The sequence below is a fragment of the Leuciscus leuciscus genome (genome assembly GCF_965113295.1).
Source record: "Leuciscus leuciscus genome assembly, chromosome: 15".
In the NCBI taxonomy this organism is placed as follows: domain Eukaryota; kingdom Metazoa; phylum Chordata; class Actinopteri; order Cypriniformes; family Leuciscidae; genus Leuciscus; species Leuciscus leuciscus.
In genome coordinates this window covers 15,577,457-15,599,762 of record NC_138739.1, presented here as the reverse complement: position 1 = coordinate 15,599,762, position 22,306 = coordinate 15,577,457, and the positions used below count along the sequence as shown (strand labels likewise).

Sequence of the window (22,306 nt, the reverse complement as noted above, 5' to 3'; positions counted from 1 at the left end):
CCTGTTTTAAATGGTGAATATATTTCTGTAAAGTTCTATATTATTTAATGTTTTGACGCAGTTTGATTTGGGAGAGGGTCAAAAACGAAAGGTTCAGGGCAGGCAGAGTCGTAGGCCTAAACGCTTAAAGCTACAATATAAATGTTTTGCCACCAGAGGTCGCATTTTCAAAACAATAACAAAGATGAAGCTTGATGACGCTATGAAGGAGAGTGGAACGATGGGAGATGTCGTTTTCACCATCCAGAGATGTTTAGAATTCACGAATCATATAAATTATATATCAGCTAATAAATTAGTTTTTGTATTACCTGTACGTTCGATCACCGTATGATCAACACTTAGTTTGGAAAAGTCTGTATTTATTTTTAATAAAGTCTTACTTTATTTATGAATAATATTCAATAGCTTCACTTACACTGCAATATTGCCAAATTCAATTCACACATCACTGGTGTCCTGTTAGTTATACTACAAAACTTATTTTGGTAAAATATATTTTTGCCTAATTTTTATGATTTTTATTTATGGGAAATATTCAATAGCTTCAATGTAATTCACTTTATTGCTGCCAAATTCAGTTCACACATCACTACTCTCCTGTTAGTTATACTACAACACTTATTTTGTAAAAATGTATTTTTGTGTAAATTGTATAACCATCAGGACAGCAGTGGTGTGTGTTAACTGAATTTGGCAACAATGCAGTGAATTACAAGTGAAGTTATTGAATATTTTTTTCATAATAGAAATCATAAAAATTATACAAAAATAAATTTTTCCAAAATAAGTGTTGTAGTATAACCAGCAGGACAGCAGTGATCTGTGAACTGAATTTGGCAACAATACAATGAATTATAGTGAAGTTATTGAATATTTTTCATAATAAAAATCATAAAAATTACATTAGCCGTTTTGCACGAAATTGTGCCTCTTATACTGAAAATGTTTACAGTGTGGGGATGTTTGAATGTTTGAGTTTTGTAAGTGAAATTACATTCTTGGCAATTACCACATAAGAGGGCAATGACGAGACCAGAGGTTGAAGAAATAAATCGACAAAATCGACAATTTCAAGTTGCATGTGTGACTGTTGAATTTGTTTGTCTCCTTAGTGGGACACTCTGCTATTTTCCATATAGCTGCAGTAAAACCACGTACAGGAGCATAGAATTGCCATGTGGCTACAATGTTAATCAAATTAGCATTAACCATGAAAATGATTTCCTCACAACAGGACTCAGTAACTCTGAACTTTAACTTAATCATCCTCTTTAACTAAAACATTGATGTGGAAAGATATTGAGCCAGATCACACCTCATACTCATATTCTCATAGAGGCTCCCTGTTACAAAAACAGAACCAAATCTGCATCACAATAGTAAACCTCCTCACCTTTGTTTGGGGCATGATTGCATTTACACATAGCCTCAGCTAAATGCAGCCATATACAGTAGATGACACCAGTTGATCTTCACACAAAGTCAAATCTGCATCTGTCTGATTCTGCCTCACAAATGCAATGCATACAAGTGAAACTGTGAATTTCATCCAGTAATTATTTTGTTTTTCTTTGGATTTACTTAATCACTAAAGTTATAATTTGTCTCACTAAGTTAAATATGAAAATGTTAGAATTTCTCATTTTTACATACAAGTACATACATTTGGACATTAACTCAGTTGGATCTCTGTGTTTGGTTACACTGAATATTTTGCTGATACTCTTCATGAATTATTATTATTTTTTTAAACCAACATTTGTTGTAATGCAATTTATTCCAATGTTTCCAGAAACAGTGTACGAGTTTGTTAGATCTTTTATTCTCGCCTTGACCACTTTATTCAAGTACATCGATCTGAGGGCTCTTTTGCCAGAGACTAATTTTAATCTGACCACATCGAACTTCTGACCAATGACACATGCTAGATATATTTTTTTGCTGTTTGTTCTGCGATATGCTCTTTTAAAATCACAGGATCCCTGCTAACGAAGTTCTCATCCTGTGTCCTGACTCAGAAATAGGGACTCTCGTTTGCTCCCAGATTCAGTGGCAACAAAGACTGAAGACTGACCAACTGCTATTGCAACAAGTCTGGACGAAAAGTCTGAAGATGACATCTACACACAACAGAAAGCATGTCTTTATGGACTGTGCCACCTTTGGACTCGATGTGTGTGGCCAACGGTGCCAAGCGGGGAGTTGTAGGGTTGAAAATAATCAAAGATATCTGAAAATGAATGTCCCACTTTTACTTTAAGAACAATCTTTTGTATCTTTTTGTTATTGATTGTGTGAAACTTTAAAAAAAAATAATGTGACTTGACTGCTGGAAAGGTGTCATTTTTTATTTTAAAATATTTTTCCCTAAACTTTGAAATGGCCAGGAATTTGTTGATGTACCATTGAATGTTAATGTTGTTTCAACATTAACTTGGTACATCAGATGGTAACGTTGACATTTCTATCAATGTTTCAACAAAAGTAATTTAGAATTAACATCACATTGTTTCAACAATATTACCAAAGATCCTTTTTGTTAATTTCAATATTGATTCAACGGCAGTGATGTAGAATCAACATCATAATGTAGGCCTACGTTGATTCAATGACAAAACCTCTTTTTTAACATTGTTTCAATATTAACTGAAGGTGCAAAAGTGATTTAGAAACAGCATCACTTTGTAATGTTAATTACATTATGCAATTATATTTGAATTAACGTTGACTCACACTGATTTAACATTGTTTCAATAGTTGCTTATCTAGTGCTATCTGGATGGACTTTGTCTTGGACTAGGCACCTTTTCTTTTGTCTTATTGTCTCATTCAATAAAGTGTCTATCTCATTCTGCTTCTGGGTCCTCTCCTTCATTCAGATTCTGACAGAATAAGCTAAGATAACAGATGTTTACCTACAGTCAACAAGGCAAAACTAAATCTACAATTTATTTGTCCTCTGGGAAATCTAAATCTAAATATCTTACACAGCTTCTGAAAGGCAGTGCTAAATGAAAAACTGAAAAACATGGCCTAAATTACAGTCAGGAGCCACTACTGGATACTAGCACTAACAAAACAAATACAGCTATTCAAGTCAACTGGTGAACGTTTTATTTTGCTTAAAATAACTATTCGTTTATTTCCAGGTGCGTCTGGTGTTGGTACAGAGAGATTGTCAGAGATGGAGGGAGAATCAATCACTCTAAACACTGATGTTGAAAGAAAACAACAAGAAGATATTAGGTGGTATTTCACATTGGTGAATGACATTCTCATCGCTGAAATCACTGGAGATCAGAGTAAGATCTGTACAGATGTTCAGTGTACAGAGAGATTCAGAAACAGACTGAAGCTGGATCATCAGACTGGATCTCTGACCATCAAAGGCACCAGACCTACAGACTCTGGAGTTTATAAACTAAAGCTCAACCGCAGCAGAAGCAGTACAAAGATCTTCATTGTTACTGTTCATAGTGAGTCATTATGTTTTAAATCAAGTACATCATGTCACATCTTTAATGTTAGTGATGTTTTTGAACACATTCAGAGGTGTTTTTCTCTTTACCTGCATTCTAATTCACATTCAGTACATAGATAATTTTAAAAATTGCTGTGTATTTGTTGTTTGGCAGCTATTCTGCTAAACATTCCTAAAGAACTGCATTGCTTGCCAAAAAATTTTTTATTTGGTATAAATTCATCATTAATTTATTACATTTGTGTTGCTGTGTGGTTGTTTAAACCACTGCCTAACAGGCTTATTGCTTTGAATTAGTTCAGTATGATTTAAAAAATAATAGTCTCAGGAGTTAGTTTTGGTTCATAAAAAGTTGCAATTGTGTTCCAAAGATATTGGTAAAATCGATTATTATCAGTAATAATTACTTTTGGTAACACTTATTTTACGGGGTCCTTGTTACATATGTTACATGTACTTATTGTAGTAATAACAGTAAATGATGCATAATTACATACAACTAACCCTCAACCAAACCCTAATCCTACCCTAACCCTATAGTTAGTACATGTAGTTGCTTAATATTAATCAGTACTACTTAGTAAATATATAATTACACTTTAACATTGACACCTTAAAATAAAGTGTAACCTGACTTTTTAGCGGTTACAGATTCAGGTCTGTTTATCTATTGAAGCGATAGGCTTGTTTGAGATGAGCGTAATCTGCGCAGAAATGATCACCCGAAAACAGCTACACAACTTTCAAGATGAAGCACTCTGCATTTTCACATTACTTTCCTGTCGTTTAATATTGTTGGCTAATATTTATCTGTTCATTTCTTCTCCAGGTTTTTTCAGTGTTGATACAAATGAAGAGTCAGCTTTTGTGATGGAGGGAGATTCAGTCATTCTTCACACTGATGCTGAAACAAACCAACAAGAAAAGATTAGATGGTATTTTAATGGCACTCGCATCGCTCAAATCACTGGAGATCTCAGTAATATCTGTACAGATGTTAAGTGTAATGAAGGCACTGAGAGATTCAGAGACAGACTGAAGCTGGATCATCAGACTGGATCTCTGACCATCACAAAAATGAGAAACACAGACACTGGAGTTTATCAACTACGGATTATCATCAGCAGCAACATCAGTACAAAGGGTTTCATTCTTGCTGTTTATGGTGAGTCATCATGTTTAAGAGCAAGTCTTGTACAGTTAAGCTTAGTGATATTTTTTCTCTGACATTTAGAGGTATTTTATCTCTATACCTGCATCTTAATCCACATACAGATGATTTTTTCACAAACACATTTCTTGTGGAATTTGTACATTTAAATATATAATATAATTTAAAACTTTTTGTTGTATCAGTTCGTTTTTTTCTGATGAAGATGACAGTGTAGCGTTTGTTTAAATCAATATATTACACCATACTTGGTATTTTTTGTTCATCACCAGGAATCCAAAGTGCAGTGGATTTGATAAAAAGTATGCTTATTAGCTCAACATGTGGATAAATGTTGCTTTTTAGACTAAAAGTAAAGAATGTTCCAGTTTTCTCATGATATGTAGTGTTTCCCCCTAAAAAAGGTGGTTTGTGTTTGGTTTGTGTTCCAGATTTTCCTGTTGTTGAAGTAGATGAGATAAAGAAAAAGTCAGTGAAGGAGGGAGAATCTGTTACTTTAGATACGCATGTAATAAAAAGCCCAAATTATTTGATGATGTGGCATTTTAATGACACTCTCATCGCTGAAATCACTGGAGATCAGAGTAAGATCTGTACAGATCAACAGTGTAATGAGAGATTTAGAGACAGACTGAAGCTGGATCATCAGACTGGATCTCTGACCATCACAAACACCACAAACACAGACTCTGGAGAATATAAACTACAGATCAACAGCAGCAGAATCAGCATCAGAAGGAGCTTCAGTGTTTCTGTCAGCATTAAGAGTTTCGGTGTTAATGTCACTGGTGAGTATCATATAGTCATTCAGTGCATTTTCCTTTGGAGTTTTAGGAAACCGACTGAAATATATACTGTTAATCAAGTTAATCAACACTGTACATGTTTATTGGTGGCTGTTAGAAAAAAGTGAGATTTGACTAAATCTTAAAATATAACTGAGACCATTTCTATTATCTTCTCGTTACATTGAGTTTTGTTTACATTATGAATAATTATATTCGTCAGTTTTCCTGTAAACATGTAGCCTGACTACGTCAGACTTCGTACTTCCGCTCTATTTCATTTCGCTCCTGTACCAGAGCCCGTCTACGGAGAGCCTTGGCACTTCCTATTAGCCCCATTGTATCGATCTTGGTTGCAGTTCCATTAGAATTCCACTGGAGGTGATCGCGGGCGAGTGCAGACTGAATGGGAGTCTATGGGGCTAGACGGCTAAATGTGTCTCTTTCACCCGATTGCCGTTGAGAAATCTCAGATTTTATTGTAGGTTTTGCAAGTTCAACATGGGTTATAGGTCGAAAGTTGGATGAACGAGTACTTATTTCTTTTCGATTTCTTACAGTTTGAGTTGTTGTTGCCCATAACACGCTAGCATTCTGCTAATGACTTCAGCATTCTGACGTCATTGACATTTTAAAAGACTTTTTTAACCAAATAAGTGACTCTAAAAAATCTAACACCCAGCAATGTGTAATTTCTTTGCATCTCCTTTCGAATACAACATTCAAATTACTAGACAAAAAATTATATCCTGAGAAAAGTGGATTTTGAGGGTTTTTCGCCATAGACCTCCATTCATTCTGCACTCGCCTGCGAGCGCCCCCGCATGGTCAGAGACGTGTTACTGCAGCCAGTCCAGAAACCGGAAGTAAGCAGAGAGTGCCAATTCTCTTCCTATTAGACATTCTCTGCCTGTACTCAGTCTGAGACCGCAACCTATCTCTCAGTTTTCCTCCGGCCTGAAAACAGCCGGCCAATCAACGAACAGAGGGCGGGCTGAGAGCCGTGACGTATAGACGCTGATTGTACCGTGGATGCGTAGATTTACTTCACATAATCTGCAAAAGTCGTTCACAGCCATGTTCACTCCTATATTTCGCTTGATGGTTTTGTTTTCGCATCATACATGTGTTTACAGTGGAAGTTAGATGCGGCTGCGCATGCGCATAACACATGTCATAACCAAACGTTATGTGATTGGCTTATGGGTAACCAATGATTTTAAGCTTCAGACTAGCGCCCCCAGGCGGTAAAGAAAACGTTTTTCTATTACGGAACTCCAGACTCTCTCTACGAAGCAAAGCAAAGTATCAGAGTCTGGTATTACCAGGCTAGTAAACACGCTGTTTCTTTAAAAAAAAAATCACCAGATGGCGCCATTTATAAAGTGAATTACCATCAAACTGATGACCAAATAAGACGGGTATAAATATCAGTAAAAAAGTATGTTGTTAAAGTTGATTTGTAGTCAAGCTCTGGTAATAATGACTGTGTGTTTATCTGTTCCAGATTCAGGTGTGTCTTCAGGAGCTGTAGCAGGAATATGTGCTGTTGTTCTGCTGGTCGTGGCTGCAGCTGCTGCTGTGATTTACTATCGCCACTGGAAATCTACACAAGCAGGACAAGATGGCAAGTATTTTATACAGCTGATTTGACAGGATGGAGGTATGAGATTTATTGAACAAAAAATCTTTAAAAATATGTGTATTTTTAGTTAATCTCTTTTGTTGTTGTTGTTTATACAGGCGTCACATGGCAGAACAATCCTGATGAGGTAAGATGTGCACTGACCTCGTCTGTCAAAAAAAAAAAAGAATTTACAACATTTACAACTGAATTTACAACCGTCCTTCGGATGAGACGTAAAACAGAGGTCCTGACTCTCTGTGGTCATTAAAAATCCCATGGCATTTCTCGTAAAGAGTAGGGGTGTAACCCCGATGTCCTGGCCACATTCCACCCATTGGCCCTTAACAACTCTCTCTCCTCCCCACCTATAGCTGGTGTGTGGTGAGCGCACTGGCGCCGTTGTACTGTGGCTGCCCTCGCATCATCCAAGTGGATACTGCACACTGGTGGTGGTTGAGGAGAGATCCCCTGATATGATTGTAAAGCGCTTTGGATGTACAGTAGTACATATGAAAGTGCTATATAAATGGCTCATTCTATTCTAACAGATTCTGATTAATGAGATCTGCAATTCTCACAAGTGTAAGACTACGTTTACACTGTCAGTTCAAATCTGATTTTTTTCAAATTGGAATATGATCAAAATTATTGACTGTCCAGTTTTCAACTGTTTAGATCCAATTTGTGTGTCCTGTGACGCCCTTTTGTTTTCCGGAATATATGCACTGGTTTCTATAGCAATGATATTGCATTGGTAGGCATGCGCCAAAAACAACAACAGCAACATGGAAGGGGTTGCAATACAGATACAGACGCAGTAGTCCAGCGCAGTGGCTACATATTGTCAGTGGTAAATACTATCTATATGTGTATCTGCCGCGCTGGGCAACAGCATCTTCTACAGCAGTGTCAGAATTTTTATTTATTTATTCCGAAGAGAATTTATTCCGTGCTGTCGTCTCCGTCGGTTTTAGAGCATAGCTAGGAACTACATTTGAATTCAAACTTACTTTGCGACCTTTCCAGACGTATTACATCCGCCATGTTGTCATTGTCATGTGACCTACCAGAGTCTTTTATGTCCCTTCACCTCAATTTCCAAACCCGTTCCTGTGGCCTCATAGTAAAGTGGGATAGTAAAGCATCGTATGCACACTTCAGAATCTCACCGGAAGTAGTAGTTCATCCGGGTACTTTACGCCTACTGTTTTTCGAATACTATGAATTCGCATATACTGCTATGTTGGCATACTGTTTTTCGCATACTATATAGTAGAGAAGTATTTGATTGCAGACGCAGTGCATGTGTCCGTTTATATTGTAATTTTCTGCTCGTCCGGCATTTTGCAACAACATAAGTTTGTTTCAGCAGCGACTTCCAGCATGTTTTCTAAAACAAAGTCTGACGTTCACGTTTTACGTGGCGTGCGAAAGTGACAAAAACCACGTAACATCTGATCAGAGCGGTCAGACTGAAACAGATTTCCAGAAATGTGGTTTGATTAGGATTTCAGACTGTCAATCCAAATCTTATTTTTGTGCATATCCGATTAAAATGTGACTTTATCACACCACGTAAAATGTAAACATCAGACGTTGTTTTAGGAAACTTTCTGCTGCTGCCTCAGAAGACACAGTAGTCCAGCACAGTGGATAAACATTGTCATGTAAATACGACAATGTCTCTATTGCAAACCACAGTGTGAACGTTGCCCATGTAGCCCAAAATGGATTTGTAAAAAAATCCTATTTCATGTGATTTTTTTGCCTTTCACACTTGATAAATATGATCGGATTCCAATCGGATGTGCTCAAAAATCTGACTTGGACTGACAGTCTGAACGAGGCTTTAAGGGATTGTTAACCAAAATATGAAAATTACTCTCCCTCAAGTTGTTCCAAACCTGTGTGAATTTCTTCTTTTGAACAAAAGAATATATTAGAGAATGTTGGTAACCACACAATTGACTGTAGCCATTGACTTCCACTGTATTTTGTTCCTACTATGGAAGTCAGTGGCTGCTGTCTGGTTACCAACATTCTTCAAATATCTTTTGTGTTCAACAGAAGAAAGAAACTAACGCAGGTTTGGAACAACTTGAGGGTGAGCAAATGATGACAGAATTTTTATATTTGGGTAAACTATCAGCAAAGTGTTCAGCATGTGTTTCTGCATTCAGAAATCATTCCATAGAAACACCAATAATTTAGTTTTACTTAAGAATAAAGAGCATTCAGCAAATCTCTGAGGAAAAAAACAAACATTTGTTTTAACCTTCTGTAAATGTGTGTTTTCTTACAGAGGAATGGTGTGGAAGTCTCAATTCCCTTATCAAAAAAGTTTTCCGCTGATCACGGGACATCAATAGGATTTCCAGTTTGTAAGAATGGAGAGGATTATTAGAGCTACTAAAGGAATCCCAACCGGAACAGTGCAGGATTATCTATATTTATCTCTATAAATCTATTTACCAGTAGCAGCAGCATTTGTTCTACAAGATATAATAACGCACTGATCTATTTTGATCAGATTCATAATCATTAATTTTGCAAGATGCAATAGCTCTTCGGAGATCATGTGTGCAAATGCCACAACAAGGCAACTGTCAGTTAAACAACACACAAGTCTTAAATTAAGTCTGTGCTACAGATACTGTAAAAAGACTGTTAATGTTACATCTTTACCATTTTAGTATTGACATCTTGACAGTGCCAGTATGTTGAGTTTTGGATGCTGGTGTCCCTACCTGTTTTAACCAGAAAGTCTCCCTTTTTCAACCAGATTGGTCAACTTTAAGGCCCTGTTTACACCTAGTATTAAGATGCATTTTGGTTGATCGGATCACAAGTAGACGATGGAGACACAAGTTCACGCAATTTACATAAACGCAAAAGCAGGCGACGGAGAAACATATGGAGAGCATCAGCTTTCTTTTCAGCTCTGACAGACGCAAGACCAGCCGAACGCTGTGAGTGTGTGTGTGTTAGAAATCAGGAATGGTGAGAGAACATTGTGCTTGGTATGTTTTTTCATCTTCAAACCAAACTTAAGTCTGCAGACAAAGTTTAAATCTCGTCTGGCTAGAGCTCTTCCCATAATGTTTAGGCATTAGGTCATTAGACGGAGAGTAGTTGGTCTTTTGTGGCTGTTTGAACACATTCAACCACATGAGCAACACTACTAAAGCAATCCGGTCAAATGTGTTTTTCAACTACCTCTGGAAGTGGTCCAAAGTGGACAAGCTCAACATTTTTTAGACCCCGTTTACACCTGTATTTAGCGTTGTCCACTTGTGATCTGATTGAAGAACATTTTAATACCAGGTGTAAACGGGGCCTAAAGTGGTGTTTTCAACAGTGAAGGGGTGGGGTCAGAATCCCTTGTCTCTTCAATATATCTATATATCCTTTTGAGTTTTTACGTTATTCCTATAACAAGTTCTAATCAAGTTATATAATCATTACTGTATTCAATAAGTGATTCACATAACGTTTTAATCATCTTTTGTTGTCAGCATTTCTACCAGTGTCTTTCTAAGTGCATTATGGTGTCTGTGACTAATCTTTAGTGCCCTGAACGAGGACCTTGAGAACAGGCTCTTTGTATTGGGAAACCAGCTAATAAGCTAATAGAAAAGGTCCAGTCTGAAGAAGACCCTCATCAGATTACTTTTATGTCTGTTTTCTGCTGACCAAGTTAAGGTTACAGGGATCAACCTCTACGTGACTTACGTGATCTGGTTCACAGAATTGTACTTCTTTCATGTGTATTTCTCTAAAGAATAAAGTGAACATTATCTGTACTTCTTTCTGAGGAGGGGAGGTTTTATCAGTATGTTTTGGGTAGTCTGTCCTGATAATAATGAGCTCAGGCCCTCTACAACCTTGGTGCTATTCCCTTCTGCTTTTGTGTATGCGTTGAATGCTCTGTACAGGTCTCATGATATTTAGCAGTAAATTTTTACTTATTTGATTGAACCTCACGACTCCTGGTCTTCTTTCATCATATCTGGTCCTGGGTCTTACAGCTGTTACCCCCCTAACAACAGGAATCCTTGAGAAATGAAACATTTCCCTGTCCTGGGTTTTGTTTTGTTTGTTTGGGGTGTCAAAGCAAAGAAAACACATTAAAGCTTTGTGGTTGTGGTTGAAGGTTCAAGTCCAGCAAGGGCTGCTGCATAAGCTTATCACATTTTATAAATGTGTGTTTATATCATATCAGTGTGTTTATATTATCAGAGAGATTCAGACAACGATCGTATAAAGAAGAGTGGATTCAGTCTGCAGCGAGTCGTTTCAAAGATGTGTCACAAAAAGAGAGTCTAGTTAAAAAATATAAAAAAACGGAATGTCGTGTCAATTGTTATATGCAATATTCGCCTGTTACTAAGGATGTTAATAATGTTTTATCTAAACACTGGCATATTGTAGAGAGTGATCCTAATCTTAAAAAATGCTTCGATAAACCACCTCGTTTAGTGTATAAAAAAACACCTAACCTTCGAAATATGTTAGTTAGAGCGGATTTGAAACCGGCTCCTCACTTCTTGAATAAAATACCTCATGGTAATTATAGATGTGGTAACTGTCAACAATGTAATTTTACATACAAGACATCAACTTTTACACATCCTCACACGACAATTTTTTTTTTTAAATTCGAGGCACCATTTCGTGTAAGACGGCCAATGTTATTTATATGCTGCGTTGCCCTTGTGGCTTATGTTATATAGGTAAGACTAGTAGACCTTTGAAGAATCGCATTTCTGAACATCGATGTGCAATTAGACACCACGATCCAAAAAGTCCAGTTGCACAGCATTTTGCAGCTTTTAGACATTCAGTCTCTACTCTTCAATACATAGGCATCGAGGTAGTTAAGTATCCACGTCGTGGAGGTGATATTGATAAATTGCTTTTACAGCGTGAGGCTTTTTGGATTTTCACATTAAACACGTTGTCCCCTAGAGGACTTAATGAAGATTTTGATATTCGTCCATTTCTTTGAATTGTTATACATATGTGTGTGTGTTTCTCTTTTTCTCTTTTTTTTTTTTGTATGTAATACATCAAAGGTTTTGGAGTGATTACTTTAATTTAATTATTTTGATGTATTTTTGCAGGTATCAAGAAAAGTGTTTTTTGAAGTGCATAATAATGATACTGTTGTATTTTGCATAGTTTTTTAGATATTTTTGTGTGTATATATATTTTTCTTTTTTTTTCTTTTTTCTTGTTTTGTATTGGTTAGTAATATGATGTTTGGACATGTGATCACCTGGAGATATAAAGGGTTGCACATCTGTAGTCAATTTGTCTGATGAAGAGCCTGCGTGCTCGAAACATAACATACGCTATGCGATAGCTGTCTTGAAAATAAATATTTTTGATAATTTTGGAGCTTAGGTGTTGCCGACTTTATATTTTTTATTCTATAAATGTGTGTTTATTAAAGGGGTCATATAATGGTACATGCACTTTTACAAGTTGATTGCACTGAAATGTCTGTTGGCAGTGCCTGTACACAACCATCCTATCATGATTAAAATCCATCCAGTGGTTTTGTTTTAATCTCCTTATATGTTTGACCATCTATGAAATCAAGCCATTCGATATTGTGACGTCATAAGATCGTACGCCCCTCCCGCGATTGTGATTGACAGCCGTGCTTCAACACAAGACCCGCCCTGAGCAAGCTGCTGTGACAGCCGTCGTCATAGTAGTCCGCCATTGTTGATATGCTGGAGTAGAATGGCGTCTACACGATTGTGGTGTTCTGTTCTTAGATGTAATAAGGAACACAGCAGTCATTTGGATGTTCCTAAATCTGAGCCGTTATAGATGCAGTGGCTGAGTTTTGAAGTGATATGCCCAAAGGATTGATGCAGGGATTCCCTCACGGGGATTCCCCACGATCGTCCATATCATTTCACACCAGACAGCTTTACAAACGAGAAAAAACGGATCGGTACCAACGTGTTACTGCTGAACCTCCAGAAGATGTGAGTGTAATGTTTTATTAACCTTTATATTAGTATTTATATTAATCTTTGCGAAATTTGCAAACCTTGCTGCAGGCTTCACGATGAATGCATCTAAGGTTTACACTCAGGGTACATTACAGCATGTTTTCTATGTATGACGTTCTCAATATAATTCATAATCCCACGTTTATAATGAACAACGCGTGGTTATTGTGTTACAAACGGTGTACGCACAGAACAGAGGGGCGGGGTGAGCAAAGCTCATTATCATTTAAAGACACATGCACTGAAACGGCGTGCTGAAAACAGAGCTGTTTTTGACCAGGTAAAATTAGTGTTTTCTTACAATACTAATGAGAATTTTTAATTAAAGTATATTACAAACTTTTAATTTAGACCCTAAAGAATCATATTAGCTTGTACAAAAATGGCATTATATGACCCCTTTAATAAAACATGTAAGGAATAATTGATGACAGGCCGTTGAATTATTAGAAAAATAATGCACACCCGAGGTGGTAATGCGGTCACGACGCGAAGCAGAGCTCATGGGCATGATCAGTCATAAGTAAGTCAATCATAAGTATCAAATTACATTCATTATGCAGTTATTAATGCAGTTATTAGAGAGAGATGTTGCAGTAATGAGACAGAAAAGCATGTGCGTCAATATTATTTATTTATTTATTAATTAAATTCGTTTTAATTAATTTGTTCATTCTTTTTTTTTTTCATTATTGACAGATGACAGTAGACTAGCCAAATAAATGAAACCCAAAGCCCTTTTAACAAGTAGGCCTATCAATAATTATTTATTTGTTATATTATCTGCAATAAAAATCCGTGCTGCAGGACTATCCATTTATTTAGCCTATATTCAGTTTAATTTTCTATTGATTATAGATAGGACTATATACTTTATTTATTAGAATTAAACTGCATGTTTCTATTGATTGTGAAGCTAGACGTTGAAAATTGCAGATCAAGCGCATGGGGCTAAATGCTTTTTCTTGTTATGAATTGTATCCTATTTTCCATTATTACAGTTGACTACGCGAAGTGATATGGAACTGTAATGCGGTCAAGACCTGCCTGGAACTACTTTAGCCGTGCGTTTCCCTGAAAATAATGCACAGCTTAGAACGTTCGTCAACCAATCAGATTCAAGCATTCAACGGCCCTGTAGTATAAGAATATTACAATATTCATGTTAATAATAAATAATAATAATATGTTCACAATACTAAATGCCTTCACTGTTGAAATGTGCAAAAATGAATGGTTCTTGTAAGAGCCATAAGTCACATCTCTTTATATAGATGTGGAATAAATAATTGTGTGCATTAAGCAATCAGTAAATAATTAGGAATAAATCATTCTATATGTGTCCAGTCCATTATCAGTCTCTACCACCACATTCCAGGAACATGAACAGGAAATAATCAATAAAGTATGTTTGACCCCAGTTTTATACATAATCTGTTTGTTAGGGTTATGTAAACTTCTAATGGTTCATTTGTTTTAGTTTGGTTTTGTTCTGTTCCTGTTTCCCCATGTTCCCTGTCATTGTTAGCTATCTTGGTTGCTTATTTGAGTTTCACACCTGTTCCCCATTTCATTGATTACTAAATGTGTATTTAAGGCTACGTCTACATTAATCCGGATACATTTGAAAACAGTGTTTTCATTTCAAAACGCTCTCCGTTCACACTAGCCTTTTCATGCATTTTCCAAAAGTTTCTCATTCACACTGAAGTAATAAACTCTAAAATCACCTGACTGCGCATGCGTGAAACCTCATAAAAGCTCATTGAGATGATACAGACGGAACATACAGTTCTCATGCTTTTCTTCTGATAGTTTGATTTTATTTAGCAAAATATCTCAACATTCACTGATGTGTCCAGGTCGATCTTAGTCACAATTATATGCCACATTATTTTGCCATAGGACAGCATTTGTGAGCACAGTTTCTGCCATCTTTGCAGGACTGTGATATGAAGAGTGTGCAAAGTAACATATCTTCAAAGTGAATAGCACATAACAGGCACAACACAACAAAAAGCTCATATTCACAGGACAAAAACGCCATGTCAGTGTGGACGGAAGATCTGTTCCCAACGTATTAGTGTGGACATGGCCTAAGCCTTTATTAATTATTAAATACTGTAGGCTATTTGTTTGCTACTCTATCGTGAGTTTTCTGCAACCCATTGTGACAGAACAATGGGAAAAGATTTCTAATTGTTCAAATATCTCTTTCTTTCTCACGATCCCATATTAAAGCAACTCTCTCTCTATATATATATATATATTTTTTTTTTTACATTGAAATATCAGTGTACCATGACCACTATGTTGAATGGATTATGTTCCTTTCCAAAAAACTTCTTCATATTACTTGAATGACTCGTCAAGGTTCGAACTTCTAACATTCCGACGCAAAGCGAATCTCCCACTTGATAAGACAGAAACTTCGGCTGCGTCCGAAAACTTAGGTGACTTGCCTCGAAGGCAACAATGACTTTTAACAATGACTTTGCAGGCAGCGTCTGCACAAAAAGGGATCTCACAAAACTGATTTGGAAATACTTCTGAGGCAGCGTAACGGTTCAATGATGTACAGCGAAATAAAGCGAGCTTTGGAGAAAACTAAGAGAATATTTAATGACTAGGCCTGCAATAGTAATTTCTTGCAAAAAATCATAAATGGAAAAGTTAACGTTGATCAAAAATGTACATTCACACACTGACGACCAGCCACAACTTTCACAATTTTTCTTGCTCAACTGTCACAGAATGGAAAGCACAGGATAGCGGGATAACAAAGGCAGTGAAGGATACATCTGTGCTGCCTTCAAAAATCGATCAGATGAAGGAATCTCAGGAGACAGTGAAACTAACATTGGATTCAGACGTGCCATGATGCCTTCCGACCTTGAAATGCGTTCTCCGATGACAGCATGATCAGTTTCCGGACACAGCCTATGTTTTTCGTCAATCATGACTCTCTGTGAAACCTAGGCTATCTCTACTTCGGCTCTTTTAACTAGTAGGCTAAACAACAACCACCAATGGCACCCAAGTAACCACACACTAAACCACTAGAACACCTTAGCATATTTGCTAATTGTATTATTTCTCAAATAAAGTATTTTTTTTCTACGTAGCCTACTCCTTCAGACTCCGATACCGGTGTTTTGATCGTCTGCTGTATAGGTGGCAGTTCCCGAGCTGGAGCAGATCTTCACCAGGTAGCCCGTCACAAGTTTGTGTCTGGTGTTTGACTATAATTGTCCAGGTATTTTGCATCTACATCTGTCTCTCACTTAATTTTTTATTTTTTACATTTTGTGGTTCATCTTTGTCTTTTGCCAAAACAGCCAACTGTTTGATACACTAATGAATTGCTGGATGAATTGATTTAAATGACTTCACTAATCTTCCAACAGTTTTTTTTAACAGCAGGATTATTTGCAAGGGCTGAAAAAAATTATTCTTTATTAATCATTCTAAATATGTGACCCTGGATCACAAAACCAGTCTTATGTTGCACGGGTATATTTGTGGCAATAGCCAACAAAACATTGTATGGGTCAAAATGATAGATTTTTCTTTTATGCCAAAAATCATTAGGATATCAGGTAAAGATCATGTTCCATGAAGATATTTTGTAAATTTCCCACCTTAAATATATAAAACATTTATTTTTGTGAATGGATGCAGCACAATCGCCAATAGAAATGGACAACTTTAAAGGCGATTTTCTCAATATTTTGATTCCAGATTCCAGATTTTCAATAGTTGTATCTCAACCAAATATTGTCCTATCCTAACAAACCATACATCAATGGAAAGATTATGTATTCAGCTTTCAGATGATGTATACATCTCAATTTAAAAAAAATTACACATAAAATGGTTTTGTGGTCCAGGGTCACAAATGTCCATTGCTCATTTGTTTTACTATACTGGAATGGTAGTAAGTCTTGAATGCATTGTTGTATGATGAGGTTTAACATCTGTGCTGAAAGTGAATCTCAAGAGTCTCAAGACCGGTATGGTTAAGAATCATCAGGAAGTTTTTTTATGATATTATGTCTATCTATTCAAAAATATAGAATAAAGGTGATTACATTATATTTATGTGGGTCCCGGCACATATGAGTATTATAAGGAAATGAAAAGGTAGACTAAATTGCTAAGAAAGCACTGCAAAAAGAGAGTATAGAAGCAGTCATCAGCCTTTCAAGATCAGAAGGAAAGATAGTGTGGGGGGAAATTACTAAAGAATGGCAACAAAGGTGGGACCAAGAATTAAAAGGAAGACATTTTTACTCAATTAAAAAAAGAGTCGGCACTGTGGAAAACAAGAGAGGAAACATGAGAGAAGAGACTATTGTAACCAGACTAAGAATAGGCCATAATAAATTAAATAGCACTCTTCATATAATGGGGAAACATCCAACTGTGTTTTGTGATCAGTGCCAAATACCTGAGACTGTAGAACATGTGCTTATTAATTGTTCAAAATATGAATTACAGAGGATAGATATGATAAAATACATGGAAAAAATAGGACTAATAGAACATGGAGTAAATAGTAGAATGGACTGCAGTAGGAATGAACAAGGAATGAAATATTTGATTTGCTTTCTGACTAAAACGGGACTAATGACAAGAATATGATGAATGAAGTATATGGGAAATAACTAGAACCAAAAGATGGCAGTAATGCAACGTCAAGGATGCAAGCTGCCGTTAACAACCAAAGAAGAAGAAGAAGCTCTATTTTGTTGCAACATTTTGGAGATGTGTGACATTTCACTTCAACAAACACCTCTACAGATTGGTGACTTCTTGTAGGTGGCATACTTTATGCATACCTCATAACAACCATGTAAGGGGTGTCATCGATTTGTCATCAAAGTTTTTATTATTGGGTGTTAGTATCTGTTGGAAGGAGTTTTAGGAGTGACCAGTTATGACTTCGATGTCATGCTACAAGCGGATAATCAGAACTAAAGATAAATTAATTAAAATACAAATAAATATTGGAGTATTTACCATATTTCACATTCACACAGTAACATCTCTTTTTGGTTTGAGAATTTTTTTATGTTGGATTTAGTATTTTGTAGTAAAGCTGTTTTGTCTAAAGCAAGTCAAACAGTTTCATGTGAGCAAGAATGGAAAAAAAAACCTTTAACCACACACTATTGACACCTCATACACACTCTCACACGACATTAACACAAACACATAGCAGTTACAAGCTCACACATAACTTGTTTGTACAATAGATCAAACCACATTTCTGTACAGATGTGAATACATGAGACCACAGCAGTCTCCACTCCTCATGGTGATTTTTTTGCATCTACATTTTGCACTTAAAAAAAAAAAAGAGAGAGAGATTTACACACATGGTCTCTTTAAGACCAAAAAAAAAAAAAAAGAGTCAAACGTGAAAATGCTGCAATGTGCCATATGATTTAGATAATTTGTTATCTAAAAAAGTCTTAAAAGAAAAATTCCTTTGAAAAAGTTTTTAGGAGTCCATCTTAAAGTAGCACACTTTAAGAATGATCCTAATGCATGTCCGCTTTGATTTCCTGATGAAACGTGTCGTGGTTGTCAGTTTGATCATCATCTTATGGCAATAGGTGCATACTCAACGTGGTCTTCCTCTTTAACATTCTGTAAAATAATACATAAGGAGACGATAATACTAAAAACAAACATCAGACGTGTGAGCCTTACAGCAGACAGAGAGACATCTTAGACAGATTCTTTTGTTGTGACGTGACTTTCTGACTTTCAAATATATTGAAGTAAATCCAAATTGGACACTAAAAATCTGATCTGATATGAGATTTTGCTGTAACAAGATCCAATCTGCCAGATATGCAAAAAACCCCAAAAAAACATGGTCAATGTAAATGCAGTTATGGTGTTATAAAGTAGGTTTGACTGATTTTAAAAATGCATTTTCTCATTGACTGTCATGCAAATACATCTGTCATGTGCATCATTGCCTGAAGTTTCCTGTTAGACTGTTTAAGATAAAATATATATATATATATATATATATATATATATATATATATATTTTATCTTAAACAGTTATATTTATCTTAAAAAAAAATATATATATTTGTAATATCATGCACTCTTTCAATGCTTCTCAGTTGCTTTAAAAATGTATTTAAAAAATAAATGTAAAAAATCTAAATTTTTACTCAAAGCAGATTTTTTGAGTGTTTCTGGCATTGAATAATGATCTTGTCACGGTTAATAGCTGGACTGCCCTTGATAGCCACCAGAGGGCACTCTACCCCAGACTACATTACCCATAACCCACTACCCAGACTAATCAACCATGATCATCATCAGCTGTTCCTCATAGCCTTGTTAAAGCAGGGCTGCGTTCCAGTCCAAAATTGTCATGCCCTTCACTTGCTAACTTCCCTCCGTCTCGTTCACTCGGATGTACGTCATTGCGAGTGCCCACTACTGGCAGAACTGCAATGGGCTGAATTGGAACATCCTAAGCCCTTGATCACTTGGAATCAGCTATAGAGTTGATTTATTATTTACATTTGTTTTCCCTTTAAGAATTTGTTTAATGCAGCATCCAAATGTATATATGGTGTTTGGGTTGTTTTCAATAAAAAAAAAAATTTAATTAATATATCATAGAGTTGTTTGTTGTGGTGGAGATTAGATGAGATCTGTGGGGATATCACAATCGCACTGCATTGTGGGACATATAGGTGCCTGAAGTGTACATATGAAGTAGACTTGCTCCCTCGGTCAAAATTGAGGGAACGAGGGTCTGTCCATCTAAACTTCCCTCGTCCACTTCACGAAGTGGAACGCACTTCAAAATGGCGGCGGGGATTCCCCCGAGGGGAAGTGTTTAGGGAAGTTCGCAAGTGCGTGTCTAAAAGTGGACTGGAACGCAGCACAGGGCTCAGTAGTTTCGGGATTTCTTCGCTGTATTCTCGCTTTTTGCTCGCAGGTTTCTCTCTATAGCTCCCCCCACAGCTTCGGAATAGATATTTGACAACTCTGTTGTAAAAACTCGTTGGCGATTCTCAGACACCAGAGGCTAGTAGATCAACGACATCAAAGCAGATGGGACATTCTTTAAAACGTCTTCTTCATTCGGGTTCGCAATTGTTTACATCGCGAGACCTGATATCACGCGAGACTTCCTGACGCAGCCGGCTCAAAGTTGCAAGTGCGTATTTTCCGCTCACGGGCACCAGGGGGTTGCGAAACGACCACCATTCAACCCGAAATAAGTAATATAACCATTCCAATGACTCCGAAGCTGTTCGGTTAAGGTAAAAAAGTTACTTAGAGCACCTTTAACTCTGTGTACATAAGCTGTTTGTTTGTTTGTTTGGACTACCTTCTGTGCTTGGCCCTTTGCCTGTGTTTAGATTATGATTCTGGATTACTCAATAAAAGTTGCATTTGGGTTTCAGCTTAACCTTTGTGTCTCGGAGCAGTGCGTAACAGATCTCATGGCTTTTATACATATCGGTTAAGCTGCTGTTGTGTGTGATGGATCCTTATACAAAAACACAATCACACACATCTAATCTTACTCACTGCTAAATGTATTCATAGACACAGAATAGAAATTAGGAATATATTCTCTTACCAATTTATGTGCTTTCCTTTTGTGGAATGTGGGAACAGCGTATGTCATCTCTTCTTCACGAGTCTGAACTGTTTTAGCAACAACAACAATAGATGCATTAAAGCAACAAAACTCAATCTCATCTGTGACTTCTTTGTGAGTTAAAGCATTAATGTATGCGATTAAATATTGAATGCTGCATTTTTTGAAAACGGCATTAACAAATTTCACATGCACAAAGTTCCTAACACAGTATGTGTTTATCTTTCAACTTACAGATTATCTATAAATCAAATGCAGACAGGATGTTTGAAGCATCTGCATTCTTCGTATGGTGAAATTAAATCATCATAAAAACTCAAAGTGAAACAGCGTCATTCATATCGATGTTCATTTGTACACCAGCCGAATGCTGCATCTTTACACATAAGTTGTTTTTATCATTGAAATAATGTAGATTTGCATTTCTATGTTCATATTTCCAGTGTGATTTGTAAAGAGCTGTGTTCAGTGTCATTACATAGATATAGACATGCATAATGTAATATACAGAAAATGCAAAACAAAATCACTACACATTTAGTTCTATGTATATAATATAGGGATATATATCAAAAACAATTAAAATAGGTATTAGTATTTGTTATAATACTTATTTGTTTATATAATAATTATAATCATTATTGTTATATGTTATAACACTTCTTAGAAGCAGTAACTCTTGCCTTCTTGATCAGTTTTTCTGTGTTTCCTGCAGAAGCCGAAGATCACGACTGTAGAGACAATCATCAGAGACCCAGCAACAGCAGAGATCAACACTATCAGAGACACTGGAGGATGGACGAAGTGAAGGAGAGTGTGATGAGATGATTAAGACATCATTAAGTGAATGAGTGCATAAACAGTAATACCATCAGTGCTGTGGTACCTGCACATGTGTGACAGAGTGTGTTGATGTCCAGATGTGTGGTCTGGTTGCTGATGGGATTGTTCAGCACACAGCTGTAGGTGTTTTTATCCTGATATTCCACCTCCAGAGGTAGAGAGAGACTGATGCTGAGATCACACACACTGATGCTGGACAATACACTGATTCCTTTGTACCAGGAGAGAGTCGCATCACTCACATTCAACACTGATGAACACACCAATGAACAATTCTGGTGTGATGAAGAAGAACAGTGTGAAGAGTTACTGCTGATGACAGGAACAGGCAGACGAGCTGGAAAATATGACAATAAAGAGAAATATTGAAAAATCGAATAATATTATTTTCAGTTCAGTGTGTTGAATGAGGGTTTATTCGGTGCCTGTTTATCCCTATTTCGAACCTCTCTTTTCTCTCTAAAATATTAGAAAAAGTTGTTTCCTCCTTACAGGCCTATTTAACAGCACACAACCTCTATGAGCCTTTCCAGTCTGGCTTTTGCCCTTTACACAGAACTGAAACAGCCCTGGTTAATGTTCTTAAAGCAACACTAAGGAACTTTTCCTCTTCGGTCCCCCTACAGGTTGGAAGCGGAATTGTCCATTACCTCTGTCGTAAATAATTTCGCCGCCCACAGCCTACTGTCGCACGCACGCTCGCTGTTTATCCGGCA

The 22,306-nt window shown here is 36.6% G+C and overlaps 1 protein-coding gene and 1 long non-coding RNA gene across 7 annotated transcripts in view; one reads left to right on the top strand and one right to left on the bottom strand.

Annotated features, from left to right (window-relative positions):
- Positions 1 to 22,306, top strand: part of LOC309476041 (uncharacterized protein) — a 160,859-nt gene that overhangs the window by 21,500 nt on the left and 117,053 nt on the right. The window contains exons 2-7 of one of the 6 annotated variants that reach the window (XM_082139164.1): positions 3,153 to 3,479; positions 4,314 to 4,649; positions 5,087 to 5,443; positions 6,948 to 7,067; positions 7,184 to 7,212; positions 9,370 to 11,045. In XM_082139164.1, coding sequence (XP_081995290.1) covers positions 3,153 to 3,479; positions 4,314 to 4,649; positions 5,087 to 5,443; positions 6,948 to 7,067; positions 7,184 to 7,212; positions 9,370 to 9,471 — 1,271 coding nt within the window. In that variant the 3' untranslated portion in view covers positions 9,472 to 11,045. Of the gene's footprint in view, positions 1 to 3,152; positions 3,480 to 4,313; positions 4,650 to 5,086; positions 5,444 to 6,947; positions 7,072 to 7,183; positions 11,046 to 22,306 lie in introns of those variants that run through there. The other 5 variants (XM_082139167.1, XM_082139165.1, XM_082139168.1 and 2 more) reach the window with 5 other exon arrangements.
- Positions 16,551 to 21,988, bottom strand: LOC309476446. Its single transcript, XR_014198158.1, has 3 exons — positions 21,431 to 21,988; positions 20,727 to 20,794; positions 16,551 to 18,751 (listed from the first exon to the last, which is right to left on the bottom strand). It is a non-coding gene; the product is annotated as an uncharacterized lncRNA (long non-coding RNA).